Source organism: Leiobunum rupestre, chromosome 1, assembly GCF_980474605.1.
Source record: "Leiobunum rupestre chromosome 1, qqLeiRupe1.1.hap1, whole genome shotgun sequence".
NCBI classification, from domain to species: Eukaryota; Metazoa; Arthropoda; class Arachnida; order Opiliones; family Sclerosomatidae; genus Leiobunum; species Leiobunum rupestre.
In genome coordinates this window covers 89,009,181-89,027,281 of record NC_143384.1, presented here as the reverse complement: position 1 = coordinate 89,027,281, position 18,101 = coordinate 89,009,181, and the positions used below count along the sequence as shown (strand labels likewise).

General features: G+C 36.0%; 1 protein-coding gene across 1 annotated transcript; it reads right to left on the bottom strand.

The window, feature by feature from the left end:
- Positions 1-3,912: 3,912 nt before the first annotated feature.
- Positions 3,913-4,729, bottom strand: LOC149968824 (death-associated inhibitor of apoptosis 2-like). Its single transcript, XM_090173408.1, has 2 exons — positions 4,562-4,729; positions 3,913-4,357 (listed from the first exon to the last, which is right to left on the bottom strand). Exon 2 carries the CDS (start codon positions 4,353-4,355, stop codon positions 3,984-3,986), a length of 372 nt encoding a protein of 123 aa, XP_090029534.1. The 5' UTR covers positions 4,356-4,357; positions 4,562-4,729; the 3' UTR covers positions 3,913-3,983.
- Between the last annotated feature and the right edge of the window lie 13,372 nt (positions 4,730-18,101).

Sequence of the window (18,101 nt, the reverse complement as noted above, 5' to 3'; positions counted from 1 at the left end):
TACAAAACATAGACCAGTAAACATTCTTTGTATTTTCAACTGAAGACGGCGGATCTTAAAAATATGACTTTTAAAATTATTTCAAATAAAATGGTTCCAGAAATTTTAATATAGTGGGTGTGTATTTTTATTCTTTACTCTATTTTAGGTGAAGTGGGAGACAATTTATTTTTTGTAAATATTCGCAGTACCATCAATGAAAATTTACAGTTCCAGGGTTCGTACGGAACCTGGATAAGTCAAGGATTGGGAAAACGAAGGCAAAAGGTCAGGGATAAGTCAAGGATATCGTTTAGTCGAAATAACCATTCCCCGCCAAATATTTTTCCATCGTAAAAACTAACGAAAACTACTCTCTCATCAGACACGAGAGAAGAGACATACATCAGATTTATAGCCCGGTGTACCGGTAAGATTGAAACCACACCACCGGAGGTCCGTCATCATAATGCCCAACGCCAGCGTCCGCAAGCCCGGACAGGTGACAAAACCAGCATGGGTAGCAGAACCCTACTACTGACGGTCGCACCCTCGACGCAAGCCACTCAACCCAGCAGAAGGTGCAGCAATGGGTCGACCAGCCACCACTTCGCACACAGCAGTGGGAATAAGAGCGGATGCTCTGGCAACGCGGCCGGCACCCTACCTAGGAAGGTAGAGCCAAGCCCTTTGGAAAGAGCTCCTAAAGGGGAACGGCGAAAACACGGCAGCCCGCATAAACCGGCACAGCTGGCACCGGATATCTCGGTGGAACCCCAAAAGGCCGGGAGATGGGTCCACCGTGCCCTCATACAGAGGCCCGCAGCCCCACAGCAGGCCACTCAATCCGCCGAGACGGCCAGTTTGCCCGGCTCCTCTCCGTTAGCCTGGGCTGAAGCCCAGTTACCAGCCCACACCGGACCGAAGTCGGAAGTGGAGAGAGGACCATTTTAATGGAGCTAACATCTCCCAGTGCGCCACCGCCCGTGCTGGGTTACAAGAGCCGGACCCCGACTCCCCGGTAAAGCCACCAGTTAGTGCACACTCCGACCCCTCGTGGGCCCGAGAAAAGAGACATGGATTAATGGATTTGTATACCCCCGTACCGTAAAAATACATACCGGGGAGAAAAGAGACATAAGATTATGTATTTGTACCCCGCCGTTCCGCTGGGCACTACGGCGGCACACAAGTCAAAGAGTCATGCCGGACAGAAAATGCACTTTGCGAAACAAACGTTCGGCCAGTGAGACAGCCATAAAGACAGGCTCACAGATGGCAAACAAACGCCCTCATCACGGCCCAACAAAAGGCGACACCATCGGCCTGCCCGAGAACCCACCCTCGCACAGCTGAGGGCTAGAGAGACTTTCTATTCCACTGCAATTACCATCCCCGATAAGGTTATCAAATGACAGGTATGGTGAGCACCATTTGCACGAACCCAAAATCCAGGCCCAACAAGGAAAATGACATACGCCTCCCCTCCGGAAGGCAACAGAGGGAAGACGCAAACAGGCCCAGAAATCAGGCCCGGCAGCCGAATACACTACCAGTGACCCCATTAAGGACAATCCGGATAGGGACAGTGTATCTGTGCAAATCAGCCGCAGGTTATTAGCCATACGTTGCCCGGCTCTCGCCACGAGGAGGCTTTGCAGTCAGGGTTTTCAAGAGAGCCAGTCAGGGTTTTCAAGAGAGACATAAGTATATGTATTTGTACCCCGCTGCTCCGCCTTAAGCACTACAGCGGCCACCTTAAACAACCAGCCTTGGACAAAAGTGCGCTTTGCGAAACAACGTTCGGCCAGTGAGACAGCCATTTTGACCGCCTCACATATAGCAAACAAACGCCCTCATCACGGCCCAACAAAAGGCGACACCATGGGCTGCCCGAGACCCACCCTCGCACAGCTGAAGACTAGAGTGGCTTCCTCAAGAGAGACATAAGTATATGTATTTGTACCCCGCTGCTCCGCCTTAAGCACTACAGCGGCCAACTTAAACAACCAGCCCTGGACAAAAGTGCGCTTTGCGAAACAACGTTCGGCCAGTGAGACAGCCATTTTGACCGCCTCACATATAGCAAACAAACGCCCTCATCACGGCCCAACAAAAGGCGACACCATGGGCTGCCCGAGACCCACCCTCGCACAGCTGAGGACTAGAGTGGCTTCCTCTTCCACTGCAAACTACCCTCCTTAGTAGGTCACAGAATGACGAGTGTGGAACACCCATGAGGTTCCAGTGACCCAGCGCCCCGATCACATGACCTTGAGAGCCGGGTATGGAGCCCCCCACAGGCTCCAGTGACCCCAGATAGGGAGAGACAGTCAGAAGACCTAGGATGTTTACATACATCCTCTTAGAGAAGACTAAGCGGTGCCTAGTGCTTCTATTTCGCCTCTTTCGTTTACGCCTCTCCTTACTGTCTTGCCCCCCGCTACCGAAACTCCTCGATTCCCGCGAAATTTTCATACTACGCTTTACGATTATACATTTTTAATGTTATATATATCTTTAAAATTATAGAAACTAGATATTAACAAAATCTGAAGATGTGTTCAAAGAAGACTAGGTTTAAAGATGAATGGCTCAATGAAGAGTTACATCCAGAGTTCACCAGTTTGCTTCTACAAGATAAAAATTGCGGTTTTATAGCAAGTTGTTAAGTGCGTAGAAAGTCTTTTTACCTTAGTAATATGGGTAATCAAGCTGTTAAAAGTCATGTATCAAGATCTGCCTATATATAGTGCCTTAAAACTGTGACAGAAAATCAAACAAGCAGCAAAAAGCCAGTAACTGAAGTAGTATCTCAACCCGGCATATCTGGATATTTAATAAAGGAGCAAGTTACAACTGCAGAAATTATCTGGGCTTTAAAACCAGTTTTAAAACCGCAAACATTCCACTCGATAAATGGCGACAACTCTATTTTCAAAATAATGTTTCCAGACAGCAATATAAACCAAGGTTCTACTATGAAAGAAAATAAAGTTCGTTATCTCATTACCTATGGCTTGGCGTCCTACTTCAAAAGAGAAACCTTTCGCAACTTTGGATCGAATCGATTGTTTCGTAATTTGTTTCGATGAAGCTCTTAATAAAATTTCTCAAAGAGGTCAAATGGATCTTCATATTAGATTTTGGGATAAAGTGGAGAATCGTGTTTCTACCAGATACCTCAACTCAGTTTTTCTTTTGCATGCTTCTGCCAAAAATATTCTTTCAAAGTTTAAAGAGGGAATTTCTTCTCTGCAACTTAGTAACCTACTACAAAGCAGTATGGATGAACCAAATGTTAATTGGAAATTTTTAAGCCTCTTGAAAGACGAAAAGGAATTAGAACCGAACGATCGAAAATATTAGACAGAGAGAAGGGTGTCCCGCTGGTGATTGAGAATTTCATTCTCAATCACCAGAAGGACACAAAGCTGTAGCTTGGCTCCCTCCGTTCACCCGCGCCTCTCCCCATCTCAATCACCAGAATTTCTAATCACCAGAATTTCTAATCACCAGATTCTCGTTCACCCACGCCTCTCCCCCTCAATCACCAGAATTTTTAATCACCAGATTCTCCCGTTCCTCCCTTAATCACCAGAATTTCTAATCACCAGATTCTCCCGTTCCTCCCTTAATCACCAGAATTTCTAATCACCAGATTCTCGTTCACCAGCTGCTTTCCCCCATCCCCATTCTCCAAAATTAGTTTTCCTCGCGCAGATATCTGGAGATTAGATTTTTACCCGTTTGCTTATCGCTTCAGAACTCCTTAATTTCTAATCTCTAGGCAATAAAAACAAGTTATTTACATTTATTTTTTTATTTTAGAACTTTGTTTTACATGTTAGTAGGTACTATCAGATATTCCATTAGATGGTTATCTTGTACATTACACAATTAAAACAAATTGAAGTAGTTAAGTTTACAGGCATTTAAATGGGGTGAAACGATCTCCTGCAACTTAATTTAATTAAAAGTTCTAACTCACGTATTTGTAGTGTTTAGCAGCAGTATCGTCTGACATCCGAGGGACAGTCACAAACGTCTTCTTCTTCTTCTTCAGGTACAGGTGAGAAGCTTTTGTCAGAGACCGTAGTTGCTTTTGGTGTCGGGGGAATGTCCCATTCTAGCGAAAGGTACTTTTTTTCCGATGGTGAATTATCCCTAGCCGGACAGTTTGGAAAGAATCTAGCATGTTCAAGTTCTGGTACGTCTCCTGATTTCCATCCTTCTAATACGCCATGGCATTTGTAACATCGTACTTCATCGCCCCGCTGAATATAGTAGAATCCAGCCTTCGCTAGTTGCTCCTTAGTGACGTGCGGATTTTTCCAGTGACGAAACGTTTCAAGTCGATACACTTCAATGTCCATAGCTGATCTAGACCAAATACGTTCTATAGTTTCAAATGATACATTCTCTAAGTCTACATTTACCCCTAAGTCTACTAAACCTAATTTTATCAATATGGTTAAATTTCTACGCTAAAATTCTCAATATAAACGCTTTTTTCAATATGCAAATTGTTTTAAATATGTCTAAAAATATAGTCTATTACCAAGAAAAAATAGTTACTTACTTTACGGGTAGAAATCCTTTGTCGAGCTGTAGAAAAGACTGAGCGATCCGTCAGCAGGTCTTTACTCGTCAATGTGCCGAAGAGAAATGACGCGTGTAAGATTAATTTATTCCTATCTTGTTGAGAATAATTCATCACGTGATCTAAACTTCAAATAACCCTCAAATTCTATTGGCTGTCTCTCTCTCTCTGACAATTTAAACTGCCTCTAATGATTGACGACACATATTAACCCACTTGAGTATTTGGAAAAAACCCTTTGCTACTCGACGGAGAGTTTTGGAAATACCACGTTGACAATTTTCAAAGTAAATTGGTATTAAAATGAAATGAAAGGTGTACAATACCCAGAAATTAATTTAGTTGATACCCCTGAAATGATTATAATCGACTCCCCTTAATTGATTGATATAACTGATAACGAGCTCCCAGAAGTACCCATAGTAACTTTACCCGATTCTCCAGAAATGGAAATAATTGATTTAACTGATACCCAAGACCCTACCCTTTCCTTAACTACAGTAACTGAGTCGCAATTGGAACGTTTAAAAGAAATGACAATGGTACGAGATTATCTTAGAGAATATCAAATCTGTTCGCACCCTATCGTTAATTTACCTGGTTACTGCTCATTGGTTGGCGCTAAAAAATCGTCACGTGTTAAATTAGGCAAATTAGAATAGCTGAAAATACATTGCGCTTACTTCTGATACAACTTTGATAAAAATTAATCCTGTTTCGGGGTTCCCACTAGAGGAAATCTTAGAGACTATTAACTCGGTAGAATACACTATTTTAGCAATTGCAGATATATACTGAAATGATTATTGTTGGATAGGAAATAAAAGAATCGTGCTACGTGTCTCTCCTCGAGGGGGTCCAGGAACTAAAAGAACGCTGGGTCGTATATCTAGAGATTAAATAACACTTGAGATAATCGAAACTTCAAGTCCTAAAAGTTATTTTAATCTCGGTACGGGTAAAGGGATATTTGGAATTACTATGTAATAAACCTTGTTGAGGGGGTAGTAAAATTTAGGCATAATTTCAACTTTACGCGTCAAGAGTGTCGCTAAATAGGGTTAAATCATTGTTTTTTTCTAGTTAGAGAAACTTTAAGTTGTACACCGTTAATCAAAGAAATATCGCAAAAATGTTTCCGTAAAGTTCAATTTCTTTTGATTCAGCTGCGTTTGTTATCAGATCCATGCTGCCCTGTGTATCTTTGTACAGGCCAGATGTCGCTAGATCCTTCAACGAATAAATATTTCACTATATTCGGATCAAAATAAATTTATTTATTTTATTTTTATACAGATTTTTTTTCATTTTTTTGCCTTAATTTCAATTTTGGGAGTCGGTACCCGTTTCACCGAAGATGAAGATGCTTCGTTTTATTCAGCGTTGGGTAAATCGCCGTTTAAAAAAACATCTAGCATTGCATTAACTTTTTCCTCGTCCTCGTCCGAGACCCCTACAATACGTCTCTCGATCTATAAAGTAAAGAAATCAAAATAATAAGCTAAACGATAATCCATACCTTCTATTCACTAGTTCAATTTATCACTGTCTCATATATCCACTATCGTACATACATACATACACTATCTTACTAACGCTTTAGTCTCCGCAAGTTTTTATGTTGTATAATCAAAGTTTTGAATCGAATAATAATAATAATAATAATAATTAGATCAAAACAAATTTCAAGCTCACGTTAATGTATTCCCTTGAGTGAGGGCCCAATCTTTGAAAAATCTTCTCAATGACGACATGTGTAGCTAGATGGACGTCGATGTAACCTTCGTCCTCTTGCAGGTTCAATTCACGTAAATACCAGTTTTTATATTTTCTTAACATTATTTCTAACGTTCTAAACGAAAATTGTTTTTCGGTTGGCATATCAGGCTTAAAAGAAAACCTAAGAACTGCTTTAGTTACACGCATATCCACGTTATTTTCCATAGCTAATATTTAGCCCTTAAACTTGCTCGTAATTACGAAGAATGTAAAAATGTAGAATGCTCGCTCCTATATTTATGCCAAATCAGAAATCACTTGAAATAATAACTTCATTTGGTACTTAAAAACGGTGAGAGGTGGGAGGAGGGGTTTGGTAATTTATAAATTTTTATAATCAAATGTACCATAGCAAAAGTATATAAATAATACAAGAAGTGCACTATTTATTATTTTCGCTCGCCAGGTAATTTCGTTTGATTTCCGTTTCGCACGTACGCAGATAACATGGTAACGCGACTACAGCGAACCGATAAAGCTAATTAATAAAATATTGTCAACCATTTGATATTAGAAATGTTAAAATAAAACTTTTACAGATAAATCTAATTTATAAAATATTGCCAATTGAGGGTTTGCAAGTTAGTTTGATTATAGGTTTTGAGTGTTAGAAAAAACTGCGTTTCGCTACATTACACGGTGCGTTTAAGAGGTTAGAGGGAGAGCAAAGACTATTTATACGCTTCGCTTCGCTTAGATACGCATATGCTTTGTTGACCTCTACAAGAGTTACAGACCTAGACCAATCAACATTTTCTGTAGACTTTCGGTTTAAAGTTCGGTTAAAGGCTGAAAATAAGATAGAACACTTAATCAATATGTTTGGTGAAATATATTTTTCTCTGGAAGTTTGTGTAAATATGACTCAATTTTCATGATGACTATCAATTAGTTTCAACTTCCACATTAACAACCAAGGCTTCAACTTCTTTATAGATATTACTTAGAAATAACGCTAAATACAGGGTTAAATTCAATTCAAAATAAAAGACTATGACAATAAAAAATAACCTTTAAAATATAAATCGCGAAGAAAATGAAGTAACGCGACTTTTAAAATAAGTATAAAATGTTTAATCCCTCTGAAAACGTGAAAATTCATATAGGACAAAACCCAAATACATGTTTACTGAGCTTAGCACTCTACTTTTTCAATCCTCTATTCTCAATGGTGGCCTCTATTTTTACCATCGTCTGCTTCGTAAACTTTATGGATGCATTGGAAGGGCTCAAATTAAGCTAAGTGGGTACACTTCTTGTTTAATTTATATACTTCTAACCATATTAAAGTATCAATTTTAATAAAAGGAATTCAACTTAAGTGTTGTTTTGCTATCTGAAATTAGAAAACAAAGAAGGTAGTACAGGGGTACTTAAGTTGATTTTAATATTTTTTTAGAAATAACTTAAGTATACAGCGAAATAATCATTAGTGGTATCTAATTTTTTAAGTGCCCACATACTTCTCATCTCGTATAAAAGAGGGTCATTTTTGTACTATAAAACCATTCCATTCCTGAAATCCGCTACAGGAAAATCTGCAAAGGGATAAAAAACAAACAGATATATATATATATTTATATATATATAGCTTTAATCAAATAAATAAATATATTCCTTATGGATTATAAGTTCGCGAAAGGTGTGTATTATATTTAATTTCTTACATTTCGTTTCATTATTTAATGATTTTTTTATTTCTTTAAAAAGTATGTCTTACTCTGAAGTCACACTCTGGTTTTGGAGTTACAGCTTCAATTTTTGATGGTGCCCCAGCCGTGTACTTAACAAACGGTGTCAATAGTATCGTTGTCTCAATTCAATCTTGGGATTGTCTTACTGAAAAATGGTCCTATGTCATTGACGCTCTGGGGTCACAAACAGGAATACGAATTACTCTACCAACGCCTACTATTGAGCAGTATTCGGATTGCTGTTACAACCATTACTTTCGCGTAACGTCGACAGGCGGAGAGTTTAATTGGATTCTGCAACCATTTAGTCAAAAGTATTTGCTAGATGAAATGTGTTTAACTGGGAGTTTGACGCTTAGCGTACCCCAGGTAATTGCGTTCGATCAGTGCAAACCCAGAATTGATGAGCAACTTTCCGTACTTCGGCAAAATCAATCATCCATCACCACAATGTATGAAGTTCTCGAACAAAAATTCAGAACTTTCTATAGTGTTTTCAAACCTTTGGAGAGGAGAGAGAATCCGTGTGGCTTTTTAGAACTATACAGTGGATTCCGTCTCTCAAACGACTATTCTAAGCCTTTGGAAAACCTCTTTTTAGAAAAATTCTGTGGGAATTGCCCCTTTGAAATATATTCTCTAATGAATTATTGTTTGAACGATATAAAACATTTACAATTACTGTTGGGAGACATACTTTAATTTTCTAAACAATAAACAAAATACGAACCATTTTCATGTTTTATTATTATTAGGAATATGGATGAAAAAAAAACACACATTAAATATTTATTTCAAATATCTGTAGAACCGAAGCCTCTCGATCCTCTTTCTGTATCTTCTTCAATTTGCTAATACAAACCAAAACAGGAAAATTGAAATAATAATAATAATAATTTTGGAGGGTGGAACATATCAATTTAACTCACAAGGCATTCCATAGGTACTGGCATCGAAATACATTCGCAGATAAGATGAACTATTCGTTCGCCTCTGAAGATTATAAATGCGTTTTTCCCGTGATTAATCAAGACAACCCCTATTGTACCAGTGTAATTTTTATCTATCACACCTACTAAAACATCAATACCTTAAAACTATGATTTTAAATCGATAAAGTGAAACACGTAAAGTGTCCCTGACCAAAATTGTTTCACAAACATCTGTACCGTTTAATAAGATACGAGTATGATAACGATTTCTAGAGCCCTATGTTCGATAATGATTCATCAGGAAAATTTGAATATAGTTTAAATTTTTAATTACTTATTTTTGGGTCGACTACCAATTTGGAGGACTACTGTTTTGATTTTGATATAACTAAATTTGATTGGTTTTCGAAAGGAGTATAAAAAGGGTAAACAGAAAAATTGAGAGATAGTATTAAGAAAACAGCCAATTCGAATTGTTTCGGAATCGGCTCGAGGGACTAAGTACGTAGAAATACGTCAATTGTAAATTCTAAACTTGGTATATATATTTTATATTCAATCATTCATTCTTACTAATTTTATAGTAATGGATCCTATTTGCATAACTTTGGCCTCGGGAAATGAGTACGTCGGTACGACAACCGAATCTATGATTTGCTTTCACTGCGACGAATGTACGGAAGAATTGGCTGTAAGAGGTGGAGGACTCTTCTTTTGCTGGGGGTCGAGAGTGCGCGCATTATCAAATGGGTGTAATTTTTCGACATGGTAATGTCTATACCAAACACATTCCCGGGCATCTTATAAAGGAGTTCCCGCCCCGTCTCCGTTGTACGTACTGTGGAAGAAGAGGGTCGAAGAGAAGCCGTCGACGGGAGGAGTGCTCAGCGTTCGATTTCATGGGATGCTGTCATTACCCTAAGCCTCCCAGAGACCGAACTGTAGTTCGTTTTATAAATAAATAAATAAATAAAATTGCGAATAATTTACAAATAAATGTCTATTGACTTTTCTTCATCCTATAATATAAGTTTATTCCTAAATTTTTAAGCTTATTACAATAAGATTTCTTTAAGAGAGAGAGAGAGAAAAGAATTGCTTAAATTATTAAGTTAGGGTTATAAGTCAACATGATAACTTATATCCTGGGTATAATTTACTAAACTTCAATAACTTTGACTTGATAAAGTAGGTAATATATGTTTCCATCTAAGTATACAAAAAATGCTTCAATCTTTCAATAACTTTATTTAAATTACATTGATTGTGAGTTGAATTTACAGGGTATTCCCCCAACGATATAAACGAATTAATTTCTCATTGTTTAAATGATGTCGCATACTTAAATTATGCCTTTTCACAATCAATTTAATTTAAATAAAGTTATTGAAAGATTGAAGCATTTTTTTTGTATACTTAGATGGAGTTATATATTACCCTACTTTATCAAGTCAAAGTTATTGAAGTTTAGTAAATTATATCCTTCGCATACTTAAATTATGCCTTTTCACAATCAATGTAATTTAAATAAAGTTAGTGAAAGATTGAAGCATTTTTTGTATACTTAGATGGAATCATATATTACCTACTTTATCAAGTCAAAGTTATTGAAGTTTAGTAAATTATACCCAGGATATAAGTTATCATGTTGACTTATAACCCTAACTTAATCATTTAAGCAATTCTTTTCTCTCTCTCTTAAAGAAATCTTATTGTAATAAGCTTAAAAATTTAGGAATAAACTTATATTATAGGATGAAGAAAAATCAATAGACATTTATTTGTAAATTATTCGCAATTTTATTAATTTATTTATTTATAAAACGAACTACAGTTCGGTCTCTGGGAGGCTTAGGGTAATGACAGCATCCCATGAAATCGAACGCTGAGCACTCCTCCCGTCGACGACTTCTCTTCGACCCTCTTCTTCCACAGTACGTACAACGGAGATGGAGCAGGAACTCCTTTATAAGATGCCCGGGGATGTGTTTGGTATAGACATTACCATGTCGAAAAATTACACCCATTTGATAATGCGCGCACTCTCGACCCCAGCAAAAGAAGAGTCCTCCACCTCTTACAGCCAATTCTTCCGTACATTCGCCGCAGTGAAAGCAAATCATAGATTCGGTTGTCGTACCGACGTACTCATTTCCCGAGGCCAAAGTTATGGAAATAGGATCCATAACTATAAAATTAGTAAGAATGAATGATTGAATATAATATATATACAAAGTTTAGAATTTACAATTGACGTATATCTACGTACTTAGTCCCTCGAGCCGATTCCGAAACAATTCGAATTGGCTGTTTTCTTAATACTATCTCTCAATTTTTCTGTTTACCCTTTTTATACTCGAAAAAAAACAATTTACAACTGACATCATAATTATAAACTGGGGGCGGGGTAGAAGAGAAAACTTTTCGAAAACCAATCAAATTTAGTTATATCAAAATCAAAACAGTAGTCCTCCAAATTGGTAGTCAACCCAAAAATAAGTAATTAAAAATTTAAACTATATTCAAATTTTCCTGATGAATCATTATCGAACATAGGGCTCTAGAAATCGTTATCATACTCGTATCTTATTAAACGGTACAGATGTTTGTGAAACAATTTTGGTCAGGGACACTTTACGTGTTTCACTTTATCGATTTAAAATCATAGTTTTAAGGTATTGATGTTTTAGTAGGTGTGATAGATAAAAATTACACTGGTACAATAGGGGTTGTCTTGATTAATCACGGGAAAAACGCATTTATAATCTTCAGAGGCGAACGAATAGTTCATCTTATCTGCGAATGTATTTCGATGCCAGTACCTATGGAATGCCTTGTGAGTTAAATTGATATGTTCCACCCTCCAAAATTATTATTATTATTATTTCAATTTTCCTGTTTTGGTTTGTATTAGCAAATTGAAGAAGATACAGAAAGAGGATCGAGAGGCTTCGGTTCTACAGATATTTGAAATAAATATTTAATGTGTGTTTTTTTTTCATCCATATTCCTAATAATAATAAAACATGAAAATGGTTCGTATTTTGTTTATTGTTTAGAAAATTACAGTATGTCTCCCAACAGTAATTGTAAATGTTTTATATCGTTCAAACAATAATTCATTAGAGAATATATTTCAAAGGGGCAATTCCCACAGAATTTTTCTAAAAAGAGGTTTTCCAAAGGCTTAGAATAGTCGTTTGAGAGACGGAATCCACTGTATAGTTCTAAAAAGCCACACGGATTCTCTCTCCTCTCCAAAGGTTTGAAAACACTATAGAAAGTTCTGAATTTTTGTTCGAGAACTTCATACATTGTGGTGATGGATGATTGATTTTGCCGAAGTACGGAAAGCTGCTCATCAATTCTGGGTTTGCACTGATCGAACGCAATTACCTGGGGTACGCTAAGCGTCAAACTCCCAGTTAAACACATTTCATCTAGCAAATACTTTTGACTAAATGGTTGCACAATCCAATTAAACTCTCCGCCTGTCGACGTTACGCGAAAGTAATGGTTGTAACAGCAATCCGAATACTGCTCAATAGTAGGCGTTGGTAGAGTAATTCGTATTCCTGTTTGTGACCCCAGAGCGTCAATGACATAGGACCATTTTTCAGTAAGACAATCCCAAGATTGAATTGAGACAACGATACTATTGACACCGTTTGTTAAGTACACGGCTGGGGCACCATCAACAAGTTGGCAAGCCAAAATATACCTCTCCTCGGAAGAATTGTCCCTAGTGGTATTAATTTCTCGAGATAACCCTTAAAGATATATCTCCGCAATTTAGAGTTATTTGTTAAAAATATTAACCCATTTCTATCCCGCCCGGTATAAAATTTTAATTATAATTAAAATAATTGAGACGAAACGACCAATTTTAATTTATTCAGAATATCATAAGTTAAGTAGTTACAACAGTAAGTTAGACGTACTATAACAATGCCCAATTGAATTAAACCCTTTTACAGAACAAGTTTATCAGTTAAATATAATACGAAGCAAATTTTAATGAAAGAAATATCTACAGAGGCTTTTTGGAATTACTCGCTTACGAAATACTTGCCGCATCTTTAACGCTCATTTTATTTCAACACTCGCCCTTGATGAAGATACCGTAGATATCTGGTAGTGGACGACTCGTTCACTTCCTGTTGACGTTGTGACACATACCACATGAAAAAGACCAATGCCGTCCAATTTCCAATATCATATAATGACTCGCACACCCAAGAAATCATTGACTGCGTTAGAAATCGTAGATATCCAAATATCCACACCAAATGTATTTACACGAAGCAAAAACCTTACCATCAACAAAGCACATAGAGCCACTTGACTAACCGTCAGCTCTTAAAGCAATTAACGTTAAATTATCTCCTTTGAATTAACAGAACTATATATAGGTCGTTAAGAAAGAGGACCACCCACAGGGTCTACCCTTTAACCCTCTAATCTCGGCTGACTGCGCTAAAACAAGATTTAACCTTTAAAAAATACCAGATTAGGCCTTCATAAATTCATTAATAAAAAAAGACTTTATTACCTATTATGCTTACGATGCCTGTCTTAATTTCAGTGAATCTAAGCAGCTATCGGTGGTTCTGTGGTAGAGCGCTCGACTGCCAAGCCGAATGGTCTGGGTTCGAAACCTGGGTGGCGCATTTGTTTTTAATCAATAGAGAAACGCTAAATTAGAATTTTTTCGATGCAATAATTTCAATTTCAATTCTATTTCAATTAAACCAAAATTTCGTACTCTATTAAATACGCTTCCGATAAAGCTGAAGGTCTAATTTTCAATAAGGCGTAACAAGTGTCGGTGTTTCTGTGGTAGAACGTCCGCCTGTCAATCAGGAGGTCTCGGGTTCAAATCCCGCCCGATGCGATCGCAAATTGATACTAAGACGAATACCGTGTACAACTGGTGGAAACCCTGCCATTGGACGTTGAGAGGTAGCATTACACTCAGCACTCGGTCCGTCCCAAAGTCATTAAGAAGAAGTTGGTGAGAAAACGCCCATATAAACACAACAGACTCAACATGATTAACCATCAGAACACAAACACAACAAATTCAACACTCACAACCTACGCATAAACATTACAAAAACGTAATACACCAAACCGTCAAGACGGTGAGCGAAAAAACACCATCCAAACCAAACCGCAAATGCATCCGTTAACGCTCACCGTCACACGGTGGTTTTGCCAACCCTTTGAGAAACTGCGTACGCAGTGATTACACTTTGCACCGAAAATGCGAACGCGTTCGCAGGCCTGACAGACCCACAGACCCACAGACAGACCCACCCACAGACCCACCCACAGACAGACACGGTCGTTGTATAACCCCTCCTAGGGGACTTTGTCCCCTCGGAGAGGTAAAAATTGAAGCTGTAACTCCAAAAACCGGAGTAAGACATACTTTTTTAAAAAATAAAAAAATCATTAAATAATGAAACGAAATGTAAGAAATTAAATATAATACACACCTTTCGCGAACTTATAATCCATAAGGAATATATTTATTTATTTATTTGATTAAAGCTATATATATAAATATATATATATGTATATATATATGTATATATATATATATATATATATATATATATATATATATATATATATATATATATATATATATATATATATATATTTGTTTTTTATCCCTTTGCAGATTTTCCTGTAGCGGATTTCAGGAATGGAATGGTTTTATAGTACAAAAATGACCCTCTTTTATACGAGATAATTATGAAATATGTATAGTAGAAATGTTAATATAAAATTTGCATAATTGAGGACGTGTGAATATATAAAAATAGTAAACTTAAGGTTGTTTTTGTTTAACCTCCGATTTTTTTTAGGTATATGTTCATATTATAGCCGTCCTCAGGTTATCTATATAAAAACAAATGGTTGTATAAAAAAATGATAAGAAAGTATAATAAAATTGTTGATTTAAAACAAAAAAGTTATGTCTGTCGATTGTTTGAGTTTTCTTAATTTTATATCATATTGATTTCTACATGGTTTTATTTCATTGTAATAAAGTCTCTAACACTTAAGAATAGATAATTGTATAATTGATTTACACATTATTAGAGTTAGAAATTTAGTCTTAGCAATTTACACTTCGCCTGTTTCTTAGGCCCGAGGTTTGCTTTTAAAACATCAATGCAATTAAGTTAAAAATATAAACACATTACATCTAATATAATTATTTTTAACTGAATTGAAAACCTTGATATATTTTTTTTTAAAACTGTGTTTTAATGTTATACAATTTCAAATGCAGGTATTGTGCGCAGTACAGTACAAATGCATAATTTAATGAAGCAATTCTAATTTTAATACTTATATTTAATGAAATAGGAAAAATCTATTTCTAAAACCCTATTTTGAAACTCAAAAGAAACTGAAAGAATCGTGCTACGTGTCTCTCCTCGAGGGGGTCCAGGAACTAAAAGAACGCTGGGTCGTATATCTAGAGATTAAATAACACTTGAGATAATCGAAACTTCAAGTCCTAAAAGTTATTTTAATCTCGGTACGGGTAAAGGGATATTTGGAATTACTATGTAATAAACCTTGTTGAGGGGGTAGTAAAATTTAGGCATAATTTCAACTTTACGCGTCAAGAGTGTCGCTAAATAGGGTTAAATCATTGTTTTTTTCTAGTTAGAGAAACTTTAAGTTGTACACCGTTAATCAAAGAAATATCGCAAAAATGTTTCCGTAAAGTTCAATTTCTTTTGATTCAGCTGCGTTTGTTATCAGATCCATGCTGCCCTGTGTATCTTTGTACAGGCCAGATGTCGCTAGATCCTTCAACGAATAAATATTTCACTATATTCGGATCAAAATAAATTTATTTATTTTATTTTTATACAGATTTTTTTTCATTTTTTTGCCTTAATTTCAATTTTGGGAGTCGGTACCCGTTTCACCGAAGATGAAGATGCTTCGTTTTATTCAGCGTTGGGTAAATCGCCGTTTAAAAAAACATCTAGCATTGCATTAACTTTTTCCTCGTCCTCGTCCGAGACCCCTACAATACGTCTCTCGATCTATAAAGTAAAGAAATCAAAATAATAAGCTAAACGATAATCCATACCTTCTATTCACTAGTTCAATTTATCACTGTCTCATATATCCACTATCGTACATACATACATACACTATCTTACTAACGCTTTAGTCTCCGCAAGTTTTTATGTTGTATAATCAAAGTTTTGAATCGAATAATAATAATAATAATAATAATTAGATCAAAACAAATTTCAAGCTCACGTTAATGTATTCCCTTGAGTGAGGGCCCAATCTTTGAAAAATCTTCTCAATGACGACATGGGTAGCTAGATGGACGTCGATGTAACCTTCGTCCTCTTGCAGGTTCAATTCACGTAAATACCAGTTTTTATATTTTCTTAACATTATTTCTAACGTTCTAAACGAAAATTGTTTTTCGGTTGGCATATCAGGCTTAAAAGAAAACCTAAGAACTGCTTTAGTTACACGCATATCCACGTTATTTTCCATAGCTAATATTTAGCCCTTAAACTTGCTCGTAATTACGAAGAATGTAAAAATGTAGAATGCTCGCTCCTATATTTATGCCAAATCAGAAATCACTTGAAATAATAACTTCATTTGGTACTTAAAAACGGTGAGAGGTGGGAGGAGGGGTTTGGTAATTTATAAATTTTTATAATCAAATGTACCATAGCAAAAGTATATAAATAATACAAGAAGTGCACTATTTATTATTTTCGCTCGCCAGGTAATTTCGTTTGATTTCCGTTTCGCACGTACGCAGATAACATGGTAACGCGACTACAGCGAACCGATAAAGCTAATTAATAAAATATTGTCAACCATTTGATATTAGAAATGTTAAAATAAAACTTTTACAGATAAATCTAATTTATAAAATATTGCCAATTGAGGGTTTGCAAGTTAGTTTGATTATAGGTTTTGAGTGTTAGAAAAAACTGCGTTTCGCTACATTACACGGTGCGTTTAAGAGGTTAGAGGGAGAGCAAAGACTATTTATACGCTTCGCTTCGCTTAGATACGCATATGCTTTGTTGACCTCTACAAGAGTTACAGACCTAGACCAATCAACATTTTCTGTAGACTTTCGGTTTAAAGTTCGGTTAAAGGCTGAAAATAAGATAGAACACTTAATCAATATGTTTGGTGAAATATATTTTTCTCTGGAAGTTTGTGTAAATATGACTCAATTTTCATGATGACTATCAATTAGTTTCAACTTCCACATTAACAACCAAGGCTTCAACTTCTTTATAGATATTACTTAGAAATAACGCTAAATACAGGGTTAAATTCAATTCAAAATAAAAGACTATGACAATAAAAAATAACCTTTAAAATATAAATCGCGAAGAAAATGAAGTAACGCGACTTTTAAAATAAGTATAAAATGTTTAATCCCTCTGAAAACGTGAAAATTCATATAGGACAAAACCCAAATACATGTTTACTGAGCTTAGCACTCTACTTTTTCAATCCTCTATTCTCAATGGTGGCCTCTATTTTTACCATCGTCTGCTTCGTAAACTTTATGGATGCATTGGAAGGGCTCAAATTAAGCTAAGTGGGTACACTTCTTGTTTAATTTATATACTTCTAACCATATTAAAGTATCAATTTTAATAAAAGGAATTCAACTTAAGTGTTGTTTTGCTATCTGAAATTAGAAAACAAAGAAGGTAGTACAGGGGTACTTAAGTTGATTTTAATATTTTTTTAGAAATAACTTAAGTATACAGCGAAATAATCATTAGTGGTATCTAATTTTTTAAGTGCCCACATACTTCTCATCTCGTATAAAAGAGGGTCATTTTTGTACTATAAAACCATTCCATTCCTGAAATCCGCTACAGGAAAATCTGCAAAGGGATAAAAAACAAACAGATATATATATATATTTATATATATATAGCTTTAATCAAATAAATAAATATATTCCTTATGGATTATAAGTTCGCGAAAGGTGTGTATTATATTTAATTTCTTACATTTCGTTTCATTATTTAATGATTTTTTTATTTCTTTAAAAAGTATGTCTTACTCTGAAGT

Excerpts from the sequence above, each read along its gene's own strand:
- LOC149968824 (XM_090173408.1), bottom strand. The coding sequence starts at position 4,355 with ATGGACATTGAAGTGTATCGACTTGAAACGTTTCGTCACTGGAAAAAT.